The sequence below is a fragment of the Drosophila miranda genome, chromosome 2, assembly GCF_003369915.1.
Source record: "Drosophila miranda strain MSH22 chromosome 2, D.miranda_PacBio2.1, whole genome shotgun sequence".
In the NCBI taxonomy this organism is placed as follows: domain Eukaryota; kingdom Metazoa; phylum Arthropoda; class Insecta; order Diptera; family Drosophilidae; genus Drosophila; species Drosophila miranda.
Window position 1 is genome coordinate 16265300 of NC_046675.1, and position 22005 is coordinate 16287304.

General features: G+C 42.9%; 3 protein-coding genes and 1 long non-coding RNA gene across 4 annotated transcripts; 3 read left to right on the forward strand and 1 right to left on the reverse strand.

The window, feature by feature from the left end:
• Positions 1-2495: 2495 nt before the first annotated feature.
• Positions 2496-3703, forward strand: LOC108154263. Its single transcript, XM_017284499.2, has 2 exons — positions 2496-3230; positions 3310-3703. The coding sequence occupies exons 1-2, from the start codon at positions 2842-2844 to the stop codon at positions 3311-3313; spliced, it is 393 nt and encodes a 130-aa protein (XP_017139988.1). The 5' UTR covers positions 2496-2841; the 3' UTR covers positions 3314-3703.
• Positions 3704-5531: 1828 nt separating this feature from the next.
• Positions 5532-6396, forward strand: LOC108157661. Its single transcript, XM_017289819.2, has 2 exons — positions 5532-5822; positions 5886-6396. Exons 1-2 carry the CDS (start codon positions 5555-5557, stop codon positions 6044-6046), a joined length of 429 nt encoding a protein of 142 aa, XP_017145308.2. The 5' UTR covers positions 5532-5554; the 3' UTR covers positions 6047-6396.
• On the reverse strand, positions 5816-6470 carry LOC117187340. The gene is made up of 2 exons (XR_004472048.1): positions 6259-6470; positions 5816-6198 (listed from the first exon to the last, which is right to left on the reverse strand). It is a non-coding gene; the product is annotated as an uncharacterized LOC117187340 (long non-coding RNA).
• A 526-nt stretch (positions 6471-6996) lies between these two features.
• LOC108157096 (zinc finger protein 330 homolog) lies at positions 6997-8210 on the forward strand. The gene is made up of 2 exons (XM_017288960.2): positions 6997-7553; positions 7621-8210. The coding sequence occupies exons 1-2, from the start codon at positions 7062-7064 to the stop codon at positions 8065-8067; spliced, it is 939 nt and encodes a 312-aa protein (XP_017144449.1). The 5' UTR covers positions 6997-7061; the 3' UTR covers positions 8068-8210.
• The last annotated feature ends 13795 nt before the right edge of the window (positions 8211-22005 follow it).

Consider the following 22005-nt stretch of genomic DNA (forward strand, 5'->3'; position numbering starts at 1 on the left):
AAATCTTTATAATCTTTTTCCTTTAATTAATATTAAAATTCTTCTCTCCAAGATGATTTGAAACATTAGTGATGACTTCTTCTCCAATTTACATGTTTTAGACATATTTATGCATTTGATTTGCATTTCTGAATATTATGTCTGTATTACGATCCCGATCTATGGGATCTACCACATACCAATATTCTTGGCATCGTTAAAAAGACCATAAGCTGCAACATTTCGTTCAGATGGCTTTAAAAAAAATTAAGATTATTTTCTGCATTTATTGGACCCTGGAATGATACAAATTTCCTCAATCATAAAATATCCTTTTCCTATCCTTTTAATTTCTTGGCCCATGTGTCTGGTCCATACAAATTGAATTTTGCCAACGGTATAAAACCTAAGTGGGTATGGAAGGGATGTGCTGCGATGAAAAACCCTCTATGAAAAAATCATTCCGTTCGGAACCAGTTCATTACCAAGGAGCTGGAGCGAAAGATAAAAGGTCCTATGTATGGAAGTTTCTATACCCTATGTTCTCTAATAAAATTGAAATTTAATTTGAGAAAATATACCACAAAATATACCGGAAATGTACCTTGAATGTACCGTAAATGGTCACCCACCACATGTGCTTCATATTATTATAGTAAGAGATAGAGAAGCTTACAAAACTTAACTAACTTATGTAGGAGTTATAGCGCTGGCTGCAGGGCCTTGGGATTGCTATTGATGGTGTTGGTATATTTAAAAATGTTGTAAGTAGTTGATTAAGTTATTTATACATTTATTATATACATTGCTTCTTATTCTACGAACTATATGTGTGACGTTAACAACTGATAAACATAATGCCAGCACTGGTTAGGTTTGCGTCAGTTTTCAGTTTTTAGTTGATGTTGAGGTAGATAGGCAAGCAAAATGTCCAAGCGTAATTGCATTTCAGTGGACCAAAAGTTGAAGTACTGCGTACCTTTGTGAAGATGGGAAATAGTGTGCCTGAAAATGACGTAATATTAAGTTTTGTTTGATTAAGAAGGAAATGGAAAAATCAAACGCAAACAAAAATGTTTATTATTAAACGCAAAATTTCCTTAAAAGCAATTTCTTTTTACGAATTTTCGAAAATACGAATTTTTTTTCGCTAGAGTTTTATATCAGCTAGTTTTAATAGTTATATAGCAGCGAGTTCATACCAGTCAGCTTCATTAGTGTCAGAGCAGTCAGCTTTTGGTGTCATATTGTAAAGCGTTCTGCCAGATCAGAAGAAAAGGTTGAAGCGTTTTTCATCGATATATCACCGCCACTAGTGATTAGCTGTCGCGACTTATCGAAGCACTGCCATCTCAATTGGATTTCCATATATTTATTTTATATGTAATAAGTACAAAAATCTTTGTAATTTTTGTAAACACTGAAACATCATATTTACGAATTATTAAAACCTTTCTTACACTACGTTTAGTTATTGAGTTTTTGGTTTTTGGGTTTGGTTGTTTTCCTAATGTTTTATCCTTGTTCTGCCTATTGCTGAGGCTGAGGGAAAAGGTGCAAATTTAATTTTATCCAGTTAATACTTTAAACTAATTTCATTATTAATCAAACATATTCATAATAGTGTAAATGGCCTAGAAGATTCTTCAATTGTAAATCTAATGAAATCTAAAAACATCGATGTTTGAGAAAAAAACATCGATGATTCACATTCAAACAATTTCTATTTGGCGCTCAAGATTGGTGGGAATTTTTTGGGATTTTCTCTGGGATTTTTCCTCTCCACAATGTCCTTTTTCCCCTCAACAATGTCCCTTACATTCCATACTCACTTACGTTTTCTTACGCACTATGTTGCTGGCAACATTCAATTTGTATGGGCCAGACTCATTCGCCGTGAAATCGAGCAGCATTGTTCCACAACATTGCGCGGACTGGGCAACATTTTGAATACCCTGGAAAATGGATATTATAGAACTGAGAGAATGCACCAATAAGGGCCAAAACTAGTCAGTTTCTGTTTTAAAGGTATTTCAACGATATTTTGAAGGTTTTGGTCCTCTTACAGAAACCAAGAATGGGTATCGGGATCGAGATATATTTACAAGACCCTAATCATATGCATTAATTTGTCCAAAACATAACAATCTGAGATCATTTCTATATTAATAACGATTTAAAAAAGCTTGGAAAACCAGTTTCTTCATATAAATCAACGAAATAGGGTATAGCTGAGCCCAAACTCCGGTTGGCGTGACATTTCATACTCCCTTACGTTACATTCCATACTCACTTACGATGCCACTGTTTTTTTGTTGAAATGAAATGAAAAAGAGTACTTAAAAGTAGTCAATCGGGTAGAAAATTAATTCATTAATGGCCTAAAATTATGTGGGCATGGCTAAATGTTCTATATAGCTATTAATATTCGACGGAATAAAGAATTAAGCAATTGGAACGATACTCGTTTGTTTATGCTACTGTTCTATGAGTAAAAGTGCCTTGTGCGTCTGCCTACAGTGGCTTCAAATGACAGTAAGTCCTTATGTCACAGGGCACTCCCCAAAAACAGCCGCTGTTCCACGGCTATTCCGTGCTTTCCACCTTCTTCGCATTTACAGTTAAAGTCGAGCCACAGAGTTGCGATGCCAAAACAACCAGCGGCGCCCTTTGGCGCAGTTGCGGCCCACTACTCCGCCCTGCTTCAGCCCCCAAAAGACGAATTTCACTGAAAAACAATTGAAAAAGAAAGAAGAAGAACAGACCCTGGACTGGGGGTGGGGATGGAACAGCTGTTCGTCTGGCAACGGTATTTGGGCACTGGCTTCAGGATTCTGGCGTCTGGTGCGCGTGCCGTGGGGAATGGGGCCTGCTCCACCTCTGCCTGTACCGGCCCCGCGACCCCCAGCGTGCTGCCTCCTTCCTGCTGTTCTCGCGCCAGGAGCACATTGGGCCGCATCTCGACCGAGCACAGCGAGGGGAACGGAACCACGACGACGAGCGGATACCCTTCAAGGATGTGGGCGATGCGCACGCCCTAAACGTGTCGGTGGCGGAGCGGTGCATCTACTGACCAGCAACATCTACTGGTCCGATACGAGGCGTCTGCTCTTCTCGACAGATGTCGGCAGCCATGAGACCATCATTCGGGCCCGAGTCGATGGCAATGAGGTTGTAGAGCTGGAAGGAGTCACGGCGCTGGCCCTGGACCAACAGTACGAAGAAGTTATAGACACCAATGGAAAGAACAAGTAAGCAACCATATTGGACACGTGTAATCTCCTGTTCCCTCTCTACAGAAAAACCCTTACTTCCATGCATATCCCGCAGGTGAACAACATTGCCGCCTAGGGGGATTTGTGTACTGGCTGGACGACAAAGACCGGACTGGAGAGGATCACTGTCAACAGAGAGGGTCGTTCCGTGATATTCTTCTCGCACGGAAGCACGCAGTCAAGCACTCCCTTTTAAAGACCTTAAATATGCAATAGAGAACCTGCCGGATATTGCATTTGAGGTTCAACGCGACCAAGCTGCGGATGAAGATGGAGCGAAAAGACTCTGGACGAGTGTGCCAGGTTACCACTACCACAATGCCTTCTACAAGGACAAATGTGTAGTTGGCGTGTATTAACATATAAAGAAATGAATTAAGTGGAAATTGTTTTGGCTTAAACCTTATTTTAGACACAATCAAGATCAGTAGTACATCATCCCCTCGACTGGAGCCCTTCGGCCAAGCGTCAGACTTTACACAAGCGCAGAGCTGACGGGAACAGCCACGTCATCGTTGCGGTGAGCAGCTGGGTGACGAGCACCAATTTAAAGAGCTTTAGCTGATTTCCATTTTTGCTGATATCCATTACGGCGCGCATCATGAGTGCCGAGTTGGTCTGGCATTTGGGGATCACCAGCAGCTCTTCCACCGTGGGACACTTGGACAGCAGATCGCTAAAGTTTCCGTCCAAATCCACGTTGACCAGCTCGAGGCGACGGACGCCCCCGGCTTGGGCGAGTCCCCTCATGATCTCGTCGACTGGGAACAAAGTCTTCCTCCTTTGGTCCGTTTCTATGCGGAACAATATTACCGAACAATTACCGAACAATAAAAAAGTATCTTGCTCGAAAGATACACATCGATAAGTATTTACTTATTTCATGCCAAATCCCAGCTTAAACTTATTTTTATTGAATTTAGAACTTATGTAGAAAGTTATTTACTTAAATCTAAAACTTATCCATTAACCATTACCCTTTTTATTAAATTTTGTATAAAAGAGATCATTATTTATTACTATTTATTAGGCAGGGAAACGTTGAGTATTCCCACTAACATTCTGTAGTCCTTCCGAGGTAGTACTTTTCCATTGCGTTCTGTTGTACATGGGAGGCAGGTTCTCAGTTCTTCCGTTCGCCAGCAAGACGCCTTCCTTCGATGCCTTGCTGCCTGGGGAGCCCAATAGATCCGCAGTGGGCATACCTAGCGTTGGAGTGTTGCTTTGGTGCTCCAAAGATTATATTATATTATATTACCAACCAACCTTGATCTCTTATCAGAATATGGCCATTTACGATCGTAAATAATACCGCAAAAGTCTGCAGTCTGCAGTTTTTGGAGTTGCTAGGTTCTCATTTTATTCTAAGATAGCCGTGATGTTGTGAGTCGAGGCACACGTGCCGTGACACTAAGATATGCACAGATTGGAGCTCTATTTAATTAAAAATTGCATAGCAGAAGCTTTAATCGGGCCCATATCATCCGTATGATATAGCTGACCGAATATAATGCGATTTTGAACAGTCATCAATCTTCTTAAGGCCCAAATATCATCGCGGTAACTCTTTATTTACTCAAGATTTAAAATTGAAAATAAAACAAATATTTATTATTATGTATAACTTCCAATAGGTAAAAAAACCGAGGCACTTGAAAAACTTGTAAAATACTTCATTGAAGTCTCAAAAATGGTTTTGATAAGAGCCAAAAACTATTTATTTTATACCTACAACCTAACATACAAATTTCTTAAGACTAAGACTTAACACTTAAGATGGTTCCATGCTTCTGGGATCATTGAAAGATATTTGAATATTAAAGAGAGACTTTTATCACACACATAGGAGATAATAATAAAGGAATCTATGGCATAAAAATAGCGAACAAAATGAGCTTTTGCTGATTTTAATATATTTTCACATACAAGTTTATGAAATTATAAGGAAATGTGTGTGTTCATTGGCTGTTTTTAATTTTTCTTTCCTTGGTAGTGGTCCTTATATGCAGGACTTCCGGAATAACTATAGCTATACCATGGTCAGGCGAGGAAATCGTAATAGAAACTTTAAAGACGGTTAACGGAGCTACTTCTACTTAATGAAATCGATTCTATATGTTTGTTTGCTGCTGAAAGGCTTTTTCGATTTCAGTATCCATCTAGTCCCCTTATTTCAAAACAGAAATACTTTATTCTACTCTACCATATCGTTTGATGTAATTCAATTTAAAAATTCAGAGGTAATCGAACACTCACAAAGAAATATACAGCCCGTCAAATCAATTCAAAGATCAACGAATATGAAAACGATGTCAAAGAATCTTTTCACTGGTCTTATGACGCGGAAGGGCACGGCCACGGCCACGGTTCATGCGAGAAATTACATCTTTCAGAAGAGTTTCAAGGCACGCCAAGTGCTGATGGCCAAGGCTAAGACGAATGGGGCACCAGAGCCAGAGACCTTAGAGGACCAGACCCCGAATCAAACGCAGCCGGAGAGCGCTTGTCCGGAAATGAAGACAACAGGAGCAACTGCTTTGCCCTTGGCTGAGAATACACGCAAGACAGGTGAGACTTTCGTGTACTTTTTTCTGCTCAGAATGGCAATGGTATATCCTCCTTCTCTTGCAGTTTCCCTTAAGGAAAGCTTTTCCGATCAGAGAGAGAGGTGGATGGCCAGGACCAAGGAGAGCCAGCGCAAGGCCATGCTGGCAGCCAAAGAAAGTCCTTCCAAGGCTACAAGGAACAAATGGTCGACTCCCGGCAAATACGACTGGCAGCAGCAGCTGTAGGACCCCCACCCAGTGGGCGCAGTGGGAAGTCCAGACGACGACGACCGGTGGCTCAGGGGTCGGTGCCTGGAAATATCTGTTTGCCTTCAGGCCGACTTTCTCCACATCCGCAATACACTCGGAAACCATCTTACAGGAATGCACTTTATTCGCTATTCGGGAAAAGAAAACTCCTATGATTCGAATTAAACTGTTTTCAATTGAAATCGCACCTTTAGAAAGAACACCAAGAGGCTCTGATCCGTTCGGCACGGAGACACTGCATCCCGTAATTAAATGAAGACGAAATTTCGTTAAGTGGAACAAACAATTTTGTAGGAAAAAATATATAATTTCCGCCTGATTTTAGATCCCTGTGGAAAAAGGTGACAACTAAAATTTAGGAAATTGAAATAATCGAATGAAATTATGAGTTCAGAGTTGAGTGTCTCAGCTAGCTAGAAATATTCAACGGAATATCAAACTTGTCAGTATCTGTATAAAAGGTACTTCAAAGATCAAGAATTGGTATCGGGATCAGGATATTTGTACAGAAAACTAATCAAATGCATGCATATGTCTAAAACATATCAATCTGAGAACATGTATTTACGTTTTAAAAACAGTTTGAACAATATCTTCATATTAAATTAACGAAATAGGGTATACACGCATCATATCTTCATATTGCGACTGTTTTTTTAAAACAATTTTGTTTAAACCTTGTTTTAGCCAAAACACAATAAAAGCAAAAGTTTAGAATAAAACAGTAAAGTAGAAAATTGATTCATTAATTGGGTAAAATTATGTGGGCAGAAATAAATGTTCTATATAGCTGGGAATATTCGACGGAAGATACAAATTTAGGAATATGTAAAATAGATCTTGAATTCGTCAGTATATTTACGGTATATTTTTTAAATGAGATAGTATATTTTGATATATTTTTGAAGGTCAGACGGTTTTTTTAAGTATAAATCTGCGGTCACACTGCCAGTCAGTTTTTTGTCACAAATAATTTTCGTAAAAATAAAAAATGCCGAAAAAGAAGACTGGGCAGCGTAAAAAGGCTGAAAAGCAGAAGCTGCGCCTCAAAGAGATTCGCACCCGAGAAACTCCGCTGGCCGATGTGCCCTGCAATGCGCCGATGGACTGCGACAAGTGCGAGAAGAAGCAAAAATCTAGGGCGTTCTGCTACTTCTGCCAGAGTCTGCAGCGGCTGCCGATCTGTGCCCAATGCGGAAAGATCAAGTGCATGTTGAAGACGGGCGATTGCGTGGTGAAGCATCCCGGCGTGTACACCACCGGCATGGGAATGGTGGGTGCGATTTGCGATTTCTGCGAGGCCTGGGTGTGCCACGGCCGCAAGTGCTTGACCAGCCATGCCTGCACGTGCCCATTGCAGAACGCCGTCTGCTTAGAGTGCGAACGTGGCGTTTGGGAGCACGGTGGGCGCATCTTCAAGTGCTCCTTCTGCGATGGTTTCCTGTGCGAGGACGATCAGTTCGAGCATCAAGCCAGTTGTCAGGTTAGTCCACTTGCAAGTCCATTAATCAATTTCTCCATTGACTAAACTGAAAATTTTCGTCTGCCAGGTTCTGGAGTCTGAGAACTACAAGTGCCAATCGTGTAACCGCTTGGGACAGTACTCGTGCCTGCGCTGCAAGACATGCTACTGCGAGGATCATGTGCGCCGCAAGGGCTTCAAATACGACAAGAACAAGGCCATTCCCTGTCCCAAGTGCAACTACGATACGTCCGTAACCAAGGATCTGAGCATGTCGACGCGTTCGCACAAGTTTGGCCGCCAACAGCAAGGTGGTAGTGATGACGAGGAGGGCTATGGGGGCTACTATGGCGGCGCTAGTGGCAGTGGCTACTACGGTGGCGGTGCCGCTGGCGGTTACGGCGACGACGATGATGATGATGAGTCTGATGACGATTACGACGATGACGACGAAGATGAGGATGATGACGAAGATGAAGAGTCAAGCGCCAGCGAGGTCGAGAAAGATGCAGCCGATAAGAAAACCACAAAATAAGATCTGTAAAACAGACAAATATTTTGATGTGCATTTTTACCCCTCACATGGCCTGTTATTGACCCATTTAATCAGTTTTTGGCTGTGTAATTGTTGGACCTGTAATGCAATTGTGAAATAAATTCAGTTGTCGAAACAAAAAACTTCAAACTGTACTCCCAGAGATGGCAACAGGCTTCACCTGGCCCAAAACCAACATTGTATCTTTTTGTGGCCTCAGTCGAATGCAACAAGCTCCAAGTTGGCTCTCGGCCAGTTGGCCAATTGGGATGGCTCCTGCTCCATCTATACAGGGAGCAGGAGTAAAAGGATGGCTGCTGTAATCAGGCAGCTGTGCTGTGCTAAGGGTACGCACATGATGATGGCGATGCCAGCGGCGCTGCCGGCAACGACGCTAGCTGACTCTGTTGATAGACTCATCCATCTCCAATCCACTTACGAACGCAAATATTTACACAATTTACTCGAAAACGGAGGTATGAGCATATAATATTTCCAAAAACGATGGCAAACACACACGCACACATCCACATCCACACGCACTCCAGCACAGATACCACGCACACACAGACACAAATTTGGGAACATTTGGGAAATGTTTGGCAGCAGTTAAGTTAGGCAGAACAGAGCACAACATCAGGGAAAGCAGCAGAAGAGGATAGGATAGAGGACCAACCAGAACCCCATCATCATCAGGCATTGCAAATCGATGATAAGACTGAGAGAGAGAGAAAACAGAGCAGGAGAGGAGCATAAGCATAGTTCTTCTGCATATGAATGAAATCATATTGTATGTGCCGTTACTTATATACATACATATATGTATATTCCTGTGCGGGTGCGTGGGTGAGTGGGAAGGCAAATCAACTGTGTACATAATACAGATTAGTATGAGAGAGGATATGGGATGCACATATAAAAACATGCAAAGTATATACAGTGATGACTCAATGGATTGTACTCAAAGAAACCGAAAGTACTTATTCCATTTGTATGAGGTATGGAGATTGTAGAAACATAAGAATAACATAGAAATTTGTAACAACCAAAATATGCGGCTGAAAGACAATAATAGGCTACTTTTTGGCAATCAGCTAATCGCTAATATGCGCCGAATAAGTGCCTTTTTCATAAGATAAATTTGATCAAAGCTAACATACAAATTAAATTATGTCTTCAATAGCTGTACGAGCCCATGATTGTATCAAAGTTTTTTAGTTTGTTTGATATAAATTACCCATAGATAGTAATTAATACTTTTAAAATGAATCTGTTCACTGCGGAAATATGTGCATCTGCAATTAGTAGAGTTTTGGTTGAATATTTCGATGCATTATGATTATTAACTTTGTCATAGTTGTGTAAAATGAAACAAGACTGTAAGAAATGGTTTGCTATATAAATCATAGGAGTTTTCTTTTCGATTTGTGAGTATTCCCTGCAATATTAAATTTAACCAATTGTTCGCTCTATCGAGCGTTAACTGTTTCCACATACCGATGGCACAGATCAGGGCCAGCTTAAATATAATGGCTGCCTGCCAGCACTTTGTGTGTGTATTTCAATCAAAATGGCTAGGCCCAATGTCCAAGTCAGGGCTACTCAACGAAATTAGAAATGCCATTGGGCGTGGGGTGGATGGATGATGACGATGGGGGCGCTCCGCAACTGAATCTCTGGCGCGGTGAGAGTGAGGAGTAGAATTGTTTTGGACACTGGTCTGTGGTGGTCACTGCCAAACATCAATAATAATTCCATAAATGTAATCAGAGAGAGGCAAACAAGGGCCGAGTCAAGTCACTGTGATTGAGCTCTTAATTGCACTGCGATATTAATCCTTGAGCCATTCATCTCACCCCCTATCGTCGCATCCTTTTGGCCACTTCCCATCATGATGACCATTTTCATTAGATGGAGTGCGTTCTCAATTACCAGATGGAGGGTCCCGGAGTGAGCTAACCATCAAGAGTTTAAGGTCCCACAGAGATCAGGGTTCATACTGACAGAATTTCTGGGAACTCTCTTTAGGGACGAGAATCACTTCCGATCGGCATTATCGCTTGCTTATTTATGCAATGCCAATATTTTGGTTGCGCGAAGTCAAGCCATAACAAAAATAGAGTCCGGGCCGGGTTCAGGATTAGGTGGGAAAATCCTTGGGACTATCCGAAAAACACGTGGAAAAGTCAAAAAGTCCGGCTTATGGTCAAACGCAATTAGCGTTAATTACAACGGAAAACAGCCTGAACAACAGATTCCCATTGCCAGGCTGCAGCATCCGTCTGGAAAAGGACCTGCTTCGGCTGCAGCTTCTGTTCCTGGTCCTGCTCCCACCAGTCCACCCCCATTGCGGACACTTGAAGTTTAATTTAATTTTTTCTTGCGGCTGCCGTAACGTCGTTTGCTTCAAGTGATTGCGCCATGGGATTGGCTAGTGGATGGGTGGACGAATGGCTGAAACCCATCCTGGGCGTGGAGTGGAGTGCCTGATGCGGCATTGTTTCTAACGTCATCATCAACATCCACATCGACAGCACCATCGACAAGCGCTCGTCAGGGCTGGTGCCGGTGCCGGTGCCGCAACTTGCGATGATTGATGGTGCGTAATTTGGAAAATTAGAAGCGTCCGGAAAGGACAGATAGGCCAGCCAGGATACGCAGTAAAGGGGTGGCTCCGCTCTGCCCGGCTCCGTTTCCCTCCCATTTTTTCTTTTATTCTATTTTTTTTGGCCTTTGCTAATGTTGTTGGCACAACAAGGTGTGTCCTGGTCCTGGTTGCCGGCCTAGTAGCCACTGCCACTGCCACTGCCACCGCCACTGCCGCGTGTCCTGCCGCCGCTCGACGCTTCGGGCGCGTGCAGAGCCCTACAACAAAGTTGCGCGTGGTTATTAGAAAACAATTTAATTAAATATTCACTTGAAGTACAACAACAACAGCCGCAGCAAAAAGAGAGGAAAATAGCGTTGGGAGAGGCCTCACTTTCCCATCATACAGTAAAGAGCTCAAACAATGCCCATCAATATTAAACGATGTTGCTCGCTGTCCATTTAGAGCGCTGCTCCAGTTCCTCGCAAGCGTCGTCCTTGTTCTTGCTGTTGTTTTTAGTCGTCGTCCTCGCTGGCCCGTGATGTAATGTGAGAAAGTTTTTCTACTGTGGGTGTGTGAGTGCGTGTGTGTGTGTGGTCGAGGGTCTGTGGAATGGGGATAAGGATACGGAAGGCAAGCTGGGGCCAGGGAACGCCTTTGATCTGGTTTGAAGTTGGACAGTTTGGTCGGGCAGAACCCATGAAAATCTATGGATCAAAGCTTGGGAAAGTGTTATGTTCCCAGTTGTCTTACGGTCTAGAAATGTTCTATAGTGTATTCCTGAGTATAGAAAGTGTTAAATTCCGATAAAAGTTTCTTTAGAAAACATAAGCAGAGAACTTTCTGTACCCTCCAGAATAGTGGCTCAGAGTTTTTTTTCCAAGCGTTTTCTTTATATGTTTTAGAGTTCTTTCCACAAATAAAACTACATATCCCCTATAAAAATTTGCATAGAATTTCTCTTTTCCAAAGCCAAGAATGTGCTTAAGTCCGGAGAGTGATTACTGCAGATTACCCGTACACCCAAACTTAGATCATTAGAAAGTCTCTCTATCTCTTAGGTGCAACAAAGCCTTCACCTCAGACAAAAGCGGTTACAAAGTCATCTATTTTCAATTGTGCCCAGGAAGGAGCTTTGGCCTGGCATGTGGCACTGCACCCGCACAACAGGGGGCAGCCAGCAACCAGGACATCGATGCCCAGAACCTTGTGCTCACCCGCACAACCAGCTGAGAAGTCAGCGTAGGACAAAGGGAAAGTCGTTGGCTGTCTAATTGCATCAGCGACGCTTCCCTGGCCACGCGACCAGTGTGTCTCACCTGCAATTAAACTGTCACATTAGGAACGGGAGGAACGGGAGGTACGGGGGGAACGGGCATGCATCCCATAGAATGGATTCTCACCTTAATGCAAAGTGATGACGCAGCCCGAAAAGCGATTCCAAATACAATCGGGGGCAAGGCAGGGCAGCGCCGGGGGAGGACTGAGTAACAATTGAGGGCCACGTGTCGGGCAGGACTGAAAGTTGGGCCCAAAAGCAAGAGGCAGGGACCTTCCACCAACCAAAAGTTTTGCTTAGGGATTAGCCGCAGCTCAGAGCGTGTCGTGGATGCGAATGTTGGCTGGTGGTTTCTGCCCATACCAATGCCAATGCCTAGACCTGCTTTCCACCCATTGTGTTTGCTTACAGTTACAGCAACAGCTACAGCCAACTAATGAAAGCAAATCTCCGCATTAATTTCAAACGAATTTGTTTTGATGCCGTGATAAGCCGTCAACCGGCAACCGGCATCCGACTGTCGACGATGTATGTACATCATACCAAACGAAACAAAAAACAAACTACGAAAAGCGTTTGCCATTTGGGCGACTGCCGGCTGATCCCACTGAGCCGTGCTCCATCCCCTGCACCCGTTTCCCGGCCCGGTTTTGATTTCTGTCAATAGCCCGGCGGGCCGCCACTTGAGCGTCGAGACGAGGCTCAGCTTTGGCATCGAATGAAACTGAATTTTGCAATGCGCCCGAGGGGATCCTGGCTGGAAGCATACACACACACGCGCGCGCGCTTTGCATTACAATTGCCGAGCGGGCACCACACCCCCACGACCTACGCCCACGGCCAACTACAGTTATTAACCTCTACTTACACTGCTCCGCAGGGTTTATGCTTCACGATTGCTTGACAAGTGTATTTCAGAAATGTAGAGGGTTGATTGGGATCAGACTTCTTCACGGGATGTGAAGATGGTGTTGAAATAAATTTGAGATTTGATTGAATTTTAACATTCCAATATCCATCCGCAAGTACTACAATAATAATGCATGTGTTATACAATTTAGTTTGTGGCAAAGGAGTATTGCAGAATTTATAGTACAATAAAATTTACTTCCATAGATCATCCTTAGCACTTCTATTTTTGTGGGTAGGTACATTCAAAACTATTTGAAATTTGAAATTTTCATCGATTTGCTCTGCTCTATTTTAATTTGTATTCATGATCCCATCACTTGTTAGATACTGTGATGACCAGTGTACTTTCGCTCGAGGCTAAGTGTGTAATTAAAGTAGTTGCGGTTTATTATGGCGATGGCGAGGGCGATGTCGAGGATGATGATGATGATGATGGTGATTATGCTGACCTGCACTTGTCGTGAAGCACCGGCCTGGGAAGTACTGGCCTGGGAATCTATTTGTACATCCCTTTACAAGTCCTCGCCGCGTGCTCTGCACGTGAGCCTGACCAATGATAATGATCTCACATGCAAGTGCCATCAAACGAACTGTGAGAGCGTCTTTTCATAGGCTAAACAATCAACGATTCGACATCGTCGATTGTGTATACGGCTAAATTATTTATTGTCAACAATGGAACATTTATATATGCCAGAATATGGCGTATATTGTCCGTACAGTACATGTCGTCAGTATATCGTCCCAATGTCAAGATTAATCGCCAGCTGTGCGACGAGGTTAGCGGACAGGTAACATCAGCTACCCGACAAATCAACTCTTACCCCAGCTCCAGAGCAGAGAAGGAGTCCGAGTCCGAGTCCGAGTCAGACTTCTATATAAAATGAAATATTATGCCAGTCTTTATTGTGGAAAAAATATTTCAAGTTCGGCAGCTTGTCAAGTGGCACTTGTCGTCAGTTGAACGTCACGGCGTTCGGCCACTTTGTCAATTCAAGTGAAATTTTTATTAATTTCGTTTTTAAACTGCATCACCGAGACACTCACACACAAGCGTGTGACAGATATATCCATATATATTAAATGCTCTTGATACACGTTCTCATCAATGAGAGTTTTTGTGTGTTAATGCTAACAAATTGCCGTCGATTCGTCAGCTCTCATCAGTCCCAGTTCCCTAAAAATCATCATCAATCAGCACTGGCTTTGGCACTGGGACTGTGACTGGAACTGGCGGTGCCTTTGTGTGGTGTCTCTGCTGTGTGACCTGTATCCTTAATTCTTCGCCTGGGCTTAGCCGCTCTTTTCTGGCCATTGGCCCTTCCCTTGCTTTGTTGCCAATTGACAGTTGTAAATGTTTGTTGTAAATTGTGCTTTAAAGGTGCTAATAGAGTGCCACCGCCGTGCGCGTTTTCCCAAGTTCTTCTGTTTTGTTTTTGTTTTATGTTTTATGTTTTTCTGATTTTTTTTATTTTTTGATTGAGTTGCCCCACAGAAAATCAATGAACTCTTCTGGCTGCCATCTACAAGATACAACCTTTTTATGATGCTTTTGCTCGCCGCTTGGCTTGAGATCTCTTTGATTTCGCACCGACCAAAGGCGAGTGGAGTGAATCACAAGAACTTCACACCGTCTTTCGATTAGGAGGAGGAGTATGGTATGGTATGGTATCGCATGGAATACTGCAGTAGCTGGCAAATGCAAACTATTTATGAAGTGTTGCGGTCCACAGTCTGGGAATCTTTGTTTGTCTAGCCAATTATTGTGGCATTTTGAGAATGCCTGCATACATAAGGAATACATTTCATGAATTAATCTATATATGTACATATAGCAAAGGGTGTACCCAGGGGGTGGCAGAGGGGGTCAGCTGCCACCTCTTGAGCATTCTTATTAGAAAAATGGATTGTGCTTAATTGATTTGGTATTGTTTTCCGAGTCGATCCTTCTAAATACATGTAACATTATCATCTTACGCGTAAAAATCACGCATGGAAAAAAATCCGGCCGTATCGTTGTGTATCCTATAGCTGCTTCCTTTGCTGAAGTTTCTCTTCTGGTTTTCACTCTCTTTTTTATTGATTGAAACCAACTTTCGGTTGTTTGCTCTAGATGTCATTGACTTTCTAGCTGTGACTTTGGTGCAGCCAAGTGTAACGATTATAGGCAGCAGCCACGAAAACAAACACACCTTCAGAGCCTTGTCAAAAAGGCACAACATACATATGTACATATATTTTATATTGCACCAAATTATTGTTAACTGACTGCCTTCCATATTTTGGCCATTATTAAATTAACGCTTTGCCTGTTTGCTGCGTCATCACTGAGGGCCAGGAAGGGAATCGGAATCGGAGGTGGAGTTGGAGATGGAGCTGGTTGACTGTCCTGCCCGTTATGCGTCGAAGGATGTTACGACGGTTACAGTCACTGCCACAGAGTCAGAGCCAGAGCCAGAGTCAACGTCAGCGTCAGCGAGCGAGAGAGAGAGAGAGAGAGAGACTCTGGCTAACAAGGGTGCCGCATGTCCAGTTGAAATGCCAATGACTTGCCATTTTCAATGGCACTTGGCACGTCAGCGGCACGTCACGTCATGCGTATGGCCAACCAGGAGGAGACTCACCCAGAGACAGACACAGACACAGAGACAGAACCGCAACCAGATGTGTGACCCATAGAGCAGAGATATCCAAAACTCTGTTATCAATCGAAATCGATGACGGACCACACACGAAGCGGCAGTATGCGGTGCTTCTTTTAACAACTCCATGGAACATCACACATTCTTATCAGCTGAGGGACAGGGTCTCTGGGCCTGAGCCGAGGTCTGACCCACAGATGATCCTCCTCATAAAGACGATGATGATGATGACTCTTACAAACTGGATGAAGACAACCTTTAAGCCCTGAGCTGGAGCTGGAGCTGGAGCCGTGTGTGGGGCTGGCTGTCTGGCTGGCCGGTTGACTGGTTGACTGGCTGCTTGTTGGATGCGCACGCATCATCGTGTAAGCGCCACTTATGTCACTTGTGCCGTTGATGTAGAGATGGAGCCAGCCTCCATTGGAGCACATTCGAGCACTCACCACATGCTGCAGCTCCAAGTCCAACTCCAACTCCAAGTCTGACTCCAACTCCAACTCGTTTCCATCTTCCAGCTCCAGTTTCTACTATGCGCTGCCGTGTTGTTGCTACTTCATAATGTGCTGGGTCTTGATGGGATTAACACAAACGGCCAACACATCTCAAGCATCTAAAGCTGTGTGCCAGTTTGCTTTTTACATAGTCATCACCATGATCAACAGCTATGCGGCCGGTGCTGGTGCTGGTGCTCTTCAGGTGTCCAAAGTCTGCATCTCTTCAGCATCAGCTTCAACATCAGCATCTCCGCTTTATCTTCAGCTCAGCTCCAGTCTCGTAGCGATCTCTGGGCTGTCTGCCTTGGCTGAAGAGCTAATTTTCGTGTCAGCCCCGGCTAAAGTTTATGAATGATAGCCAGAAGAAAACGCCAGAAACCAGAAACCGGTATTCAAATTTGTATTTTTATTTATTTTATATTTTACCGATTCCCTTGCCTAAATCTCGTTGTAAATTGATTAATGCCTTCGGAGTTAGCTCCACTGCTCCCCTCGTCTTACTGGTCATCATCATTGTCATTGTTTTCGGAAGTAATTAAGACCCAATCGGGCGGACTGAGCAAATAAAACTTCAATCATATTTGCTTTGGCGTTTCGACACTCCAAAAATCACAACGCATTGCGATAAGTCCCAGTGCCAGGCCCAGTTCCAGTGTCAGTCTCAGTCTCAGTCCCCAATCTGATACGATACCTACCGGGTGGACTCCACGTCCTCCCCCTTATACTAGTGCGAGTACTCGTAAATATACATCTATCTGAGATAGCGACCCAAAGCTTGTAAATCAATAAACTACCGAAAAGTTAAGCTACATACAATAAAACACCGCACTTAACCATCCATATCCCCGAATGTGACATATTCCGCTCTACAACAATTAATTGAATTGTTTGTTCCAACATGTGTAGATACAAATGTATCTCTGCGGCTATATCTGTATCTGTTTCTGTTTCTGCTTCTGGAAGTGGAAGTGGAACTTCGCTCCGTGTGAACATGGCCGGCCACTCAATAACATGAGCATGAAGCACGATAACAATAATTTTTTCGACAATTTGACAGCTTTTCGGCTGCCGCTACGGCTCGTCATTGGCTTCTGGTCCCAAACCCATGCCCAGGCCTGAGCCCTGGCATATTGTTAGATAGACAGATAGATAGATAAAAAATAGGTGTATTTTTTTATAAAACTTGCCGCAGTCTCGTTGTCGCCAGATACGGCTGCCACAACAAAAGTGCCACTAAAGTCCAGGCCCATAGCTGGAAAGTTAATTTTTCGGGCAACGAATACTTAATTAGCAGCCATGTGCTAACTTCCAAGAGTCCGAGCATTTTGTGAGCAGAGAACAGACAGAAACAAATCTCGAAAACATTCTTTCGCATGATCAATTTGGGCAAACCTCTGTGTGGAGGTGCTGGCTCTCAATAGTACGAGTACGAGTACGATATCCATGGACTGGTTTTTTGTGGGAGAGAACCGGCTTTTGGGCTTCTAATCAAGTAAACCATTTCAATTGATTTAAGCGAAATGGATAGTTTGGAAAATACCATCCAAATATGCTAAATGGCGATAATGAATTTAAGGGAAAACAAACCCAAAATGTGTTCAAGTTCGATGTATTGTTTATTTACTTCTTCAAGTATTCTTTCTTCTTAATTGTACATTTTCTACGTACTTTCATATGAATCAGTTTTGGTACCACTTTGAAAAACCCAACCCCAATATTAAATTTCATTTTGGTCCTTTCTATAAGTAATTTTCCCATTTTTACGAATTGCTAAACTGACCGTAACGTCTTTAGTGCTTCTTCCACAAACGAAGGGGAGCAACAGTTTTTTTTTAATTAAAAGAATAAAACTAGTTGTTTTCTTGGGGGCCCAGAGCCAGAGGAAATAAGGTCGCCTCGCCAGTGTCTTAATATCATTGCTTTCGCGTGTTTGCACATAGATAAAAGGCACAGAGACTTTATAGCCAACCGCAGCGAAATAGATAAAAGTGGCAAAATTCAAGCAAAAACCACGACTAGGCTGTGATTTAAGCGGTATCTAGTGGCGTGGAACCGACCCCGATAAGGCACGCACTCCGCCGAAATGCGACAAACTCCGGCGGAGGGAACCGCATCCGTATCGAAGGCGACCGACCCAAGGCCGACCGTCACTGCTGCAGCGCTAAAGTCTTGACTTGTAAAAGTGCAGTTTTTTGAGCATACAGACGAGGCGGCAAAGGAAAATGTGAATCATGGCGATGGCGATGGCGACGGCGACGGCTGACGCGCCAAAACTGATAAGAAAACAAAGAAAATCACATGTGAAAGTAAGGAAAACGGATATTCTCGGTGTCGAGATGAGTTCAGGGGCAAAGGTACGATGAGTACGCCGGCAAACATTCGGCGGATAGATTGTGGAACGGAAATGAAACACCTACGCAAATAATGCAGGCGATGAGCAGACACGGGCGCAAACAAGCCACATCCTAATTTAGATAAGAGCCGCCAGTCCATATATTCCAGCATCCCATGCCAGCATTCCAGAGCACCGTTTTATGGCTCTGAAGAAAGTAATCGGAGCCCTGCCCATGTCCCTGTCCCTCACCCTGTCCGCCACCCTTCATGGGTTGGCTGCCCTCTGTCCAACGCGCTCTAATTAATGCAAGACCGCGGCATCGGCATCGGCATCCCGTTCGCTCTTTCCTTTACCCTTTGGAAACTGCTCTAGCTTCGGTGTCACCTTTTGGCCGGGTGTGTACGTTGCTGTATCAGTGCGGCGAGTACGAGTATCTGCGGATGCTGGTCTCGGCTGCGCTGCGGTTCGCCGGGGCATTGTCTGCGTGGCAGGGGCAGCCATAAAATTGGCATTGTTGTATTGTTGTCTACGGTAAACACGCGCGCAATGCGGTCGTAAAACAAAAGACGCTTTTATGGTTACGCTCATTACGGCACACGCAACACAGAGACGCTAAAGATATAGATACATATTGTAGATACAGAACCATTCAGACAACGGCTAACATATACAAGATATCCCGAATACTACTATATATGTAGGTTGGAAAACTACACTTCAGAGAACACTCAATCATATTTCATGAGAATTCTGAAATAAATTGATCACTAATTTGTTAAAAAGAACCGAAACAAGATTTCAAATTTAGGTAAAACCTGTTAGTCAATATAGAAAGTGATATTACTTAACTGAAGCTTAGGAAATGATAAAAAAAATATTCCGCTTCCATTTGGTTGTATCGGCCGCTTATTTTGTAGCTATTTTGCCCATTAAGTTCTCACCTGGAAAGAATGAGCGGATAGGTATGGACCAAAATCAAAAACTAACAGGATTCCGCTCAAAGGACCCACAAGATATCCGGGAACCAGCCTCCAAATGAAATCACGTGCCATCCGATTAAGTTGCAAAAATCGTAAGCAAATGTCATAAAAAGTATAGATCTCTGGGGGTTTGTTTGTCCCAGATATTAGAATGGTGCGATCTTCTTCTGTTGGGGCAAATGATTAAACAATCACTAATGAGTACCGTTAATTGGGCTAAGCCAAAAAAAATGAGCAGAAAGAAAAACAATTTAACCGACATTGATGCTCCCTATGCGCTGTCCGCTGATTCCGTTGATTCCGATTTGTATGCGGACTCGGACGCGGACAGGCCAACGAGTGGGCAAAGTATTTTAATTTGTGTGAAAATATTGAACAAACAAATAAATCAACAATCACAAATAATAAAAATAAATATAATACAGATACAGATACGGATACATGCCAAGCGGCAGCGGCAGGCAGACAGCAGACGTCATCTATCTGAGAAATGTTGGTCAAATGCTTTTATAGATATAAATATATTTATGTATGGGTTTCTGTAAAGTCATTGCCACATGGCGCATGCGTCACAGAAATGAAATGCTTAAAACAAACAAAAAGCGCAGCATTTTAAAGTAATATCAACAACAAAATCAAAACATCGCTGGGAAAAAGTAGTAAAGTCAATATTTTCCATAAATGCACTGCGGGGATGCTGCACTAGAGGTGGGGCTGGGGCTGGGGCTAATTAAAAAGTTTGAGCAGGATTTAGACCCGATTTGCCATCCGAGTGCAGCCGAACCCGCACTGTATCAAATCGTGCCGTTGCAAAACCCAATCCAACCCTAGTGAAACCGAACTGAATGGAACCCCCATACGTACAACCTACAGTGGCGCGCTTTTAAAGCAAATAAATAAATAGATAAATGACTAAAAGGTAAATAAATACGAGTACACATTTATGTACATTTATTTTTGGACTGCTGGCATTACTACGAGTATTTGCCAAGAGTCTACGCCAAAAAAGTCTACCGTACGGATATACTCGTATATTATTATAAAAGCGTGATGCGCTTCTGCCACTCTATAGCACACACAACACACACAAACGCACACACAATCATTAATGATCCAGAGCCACTTGAACGGCCTGTGAAATATAATAAAAGTGATTAGAAGTGCACATAAAGATACTCATATATGCACCTATGTATATATATATATGTACATAAAGTATATTCCAAGATGTGTGATGAGAATGGTGCTGATGTGATATAGATATTGGAATGCCGTAAACAAATTTGTACCTAAATTTGTAGATCTACGACTAAACGCATTTATGTACTTGTGTGAGTGAATAAATTAAGCCATAGATGATTATGGGGGAGTTATTCGTAAATCTGGTAATGCATATAAAAAAAATGTTCCTTTTTATTGTTTTTTAAAAGATATACATCTACATATACGAGTATGTATGCATTTCTTTAACTTAATCAAAAATACGAGAAACATACATATATACGATATATTCTCACTAAAAAAGGTTTTCGATTTTCCGGAAATAAGATTGATTAAGTCAATGTTTGATTGAAATATTAATAGAATGAAGAGCAGAAATTTCGAATAATTCAATATTATCTACATACATATATGGTGGTTTGTTATTATTTGTTCCAAAATGTCAACATAACATAGGGGTCCCGTCCCGTCCCTCATTCAGTATCATAAAGGAGAAATCATATATTATTCTAGACTATTAGCAAAACAGAACGGAACGGAAAATTCTTCGTGACAACATGGGAAATGAGGAATTTCCGCCAATATCTGAATCTTCAGGTAGATCTCAATTGAGTACATCGTTTCATTGAGAAATGAAACAAACAATTCGTTTATGGCTGCAATAATGAGCCTCTCACACACTCATGGATACTGGCACTCACACCCGTACATCACACAGATACACACACTCACTCTCATATACATATGTAAGTAGAGACACTGGCACACTTGGCTGGGTGAAAGGGTTAAGAGCGGAATGGAATGCACAATGGAAGGCGTCAAGCGGCGTACGGTGTATCACGGAACCCGTTCCGAGTCTTCTTTATAACCGAAATTAAAATGCGTTTTATCCGCGGCCATAAAACAGGAGAACTCTTTAGCCTGTCTACCAGGAAGTATTCCACATCCACGCGCTCTTTTGCATCATTTGCATCAATGAATGGTCCAGACTTAAGTTTCAGTTTCCATCACCAGGTAGTGATGGGTATGAGGCCAGAACTGGGTCACTTTCGCAATGACTTGCCAAAAAGGAAAGATGCGCTCTGCTGATGCTTCTGCTGCTGTTGCTGCCGCTCGCGATGCCTCGAATGCCATGCCACGAATGTGAATGAGAATGAATGAGAGTGACATTGGCATACCTTAACCTCAAATGTGCAGAGGGTCTAAAAAACGAACGAATGAGCAAAAAAAAAGAAACAGCAGACACACACACACACACACACACACATATGTATTATTAATGTCTTCTTTGGGAGCCAAAAGGCGTTCTTTTTTGTTCTCTGGCAAAACATAGAGCGTCGTATGCATCGTCTCGCAGTACTCAGAGTCGCTGTAGTAGGAGTCGAGTCTCTCAACCAAACCCCAGACGAAATCGCGCTCGGAGCAGAAGACCCCTGTCTCAATCGGAATCGGAGTCGGAGTCGGAGTACCAGTCGTAGTCGCTTTTTT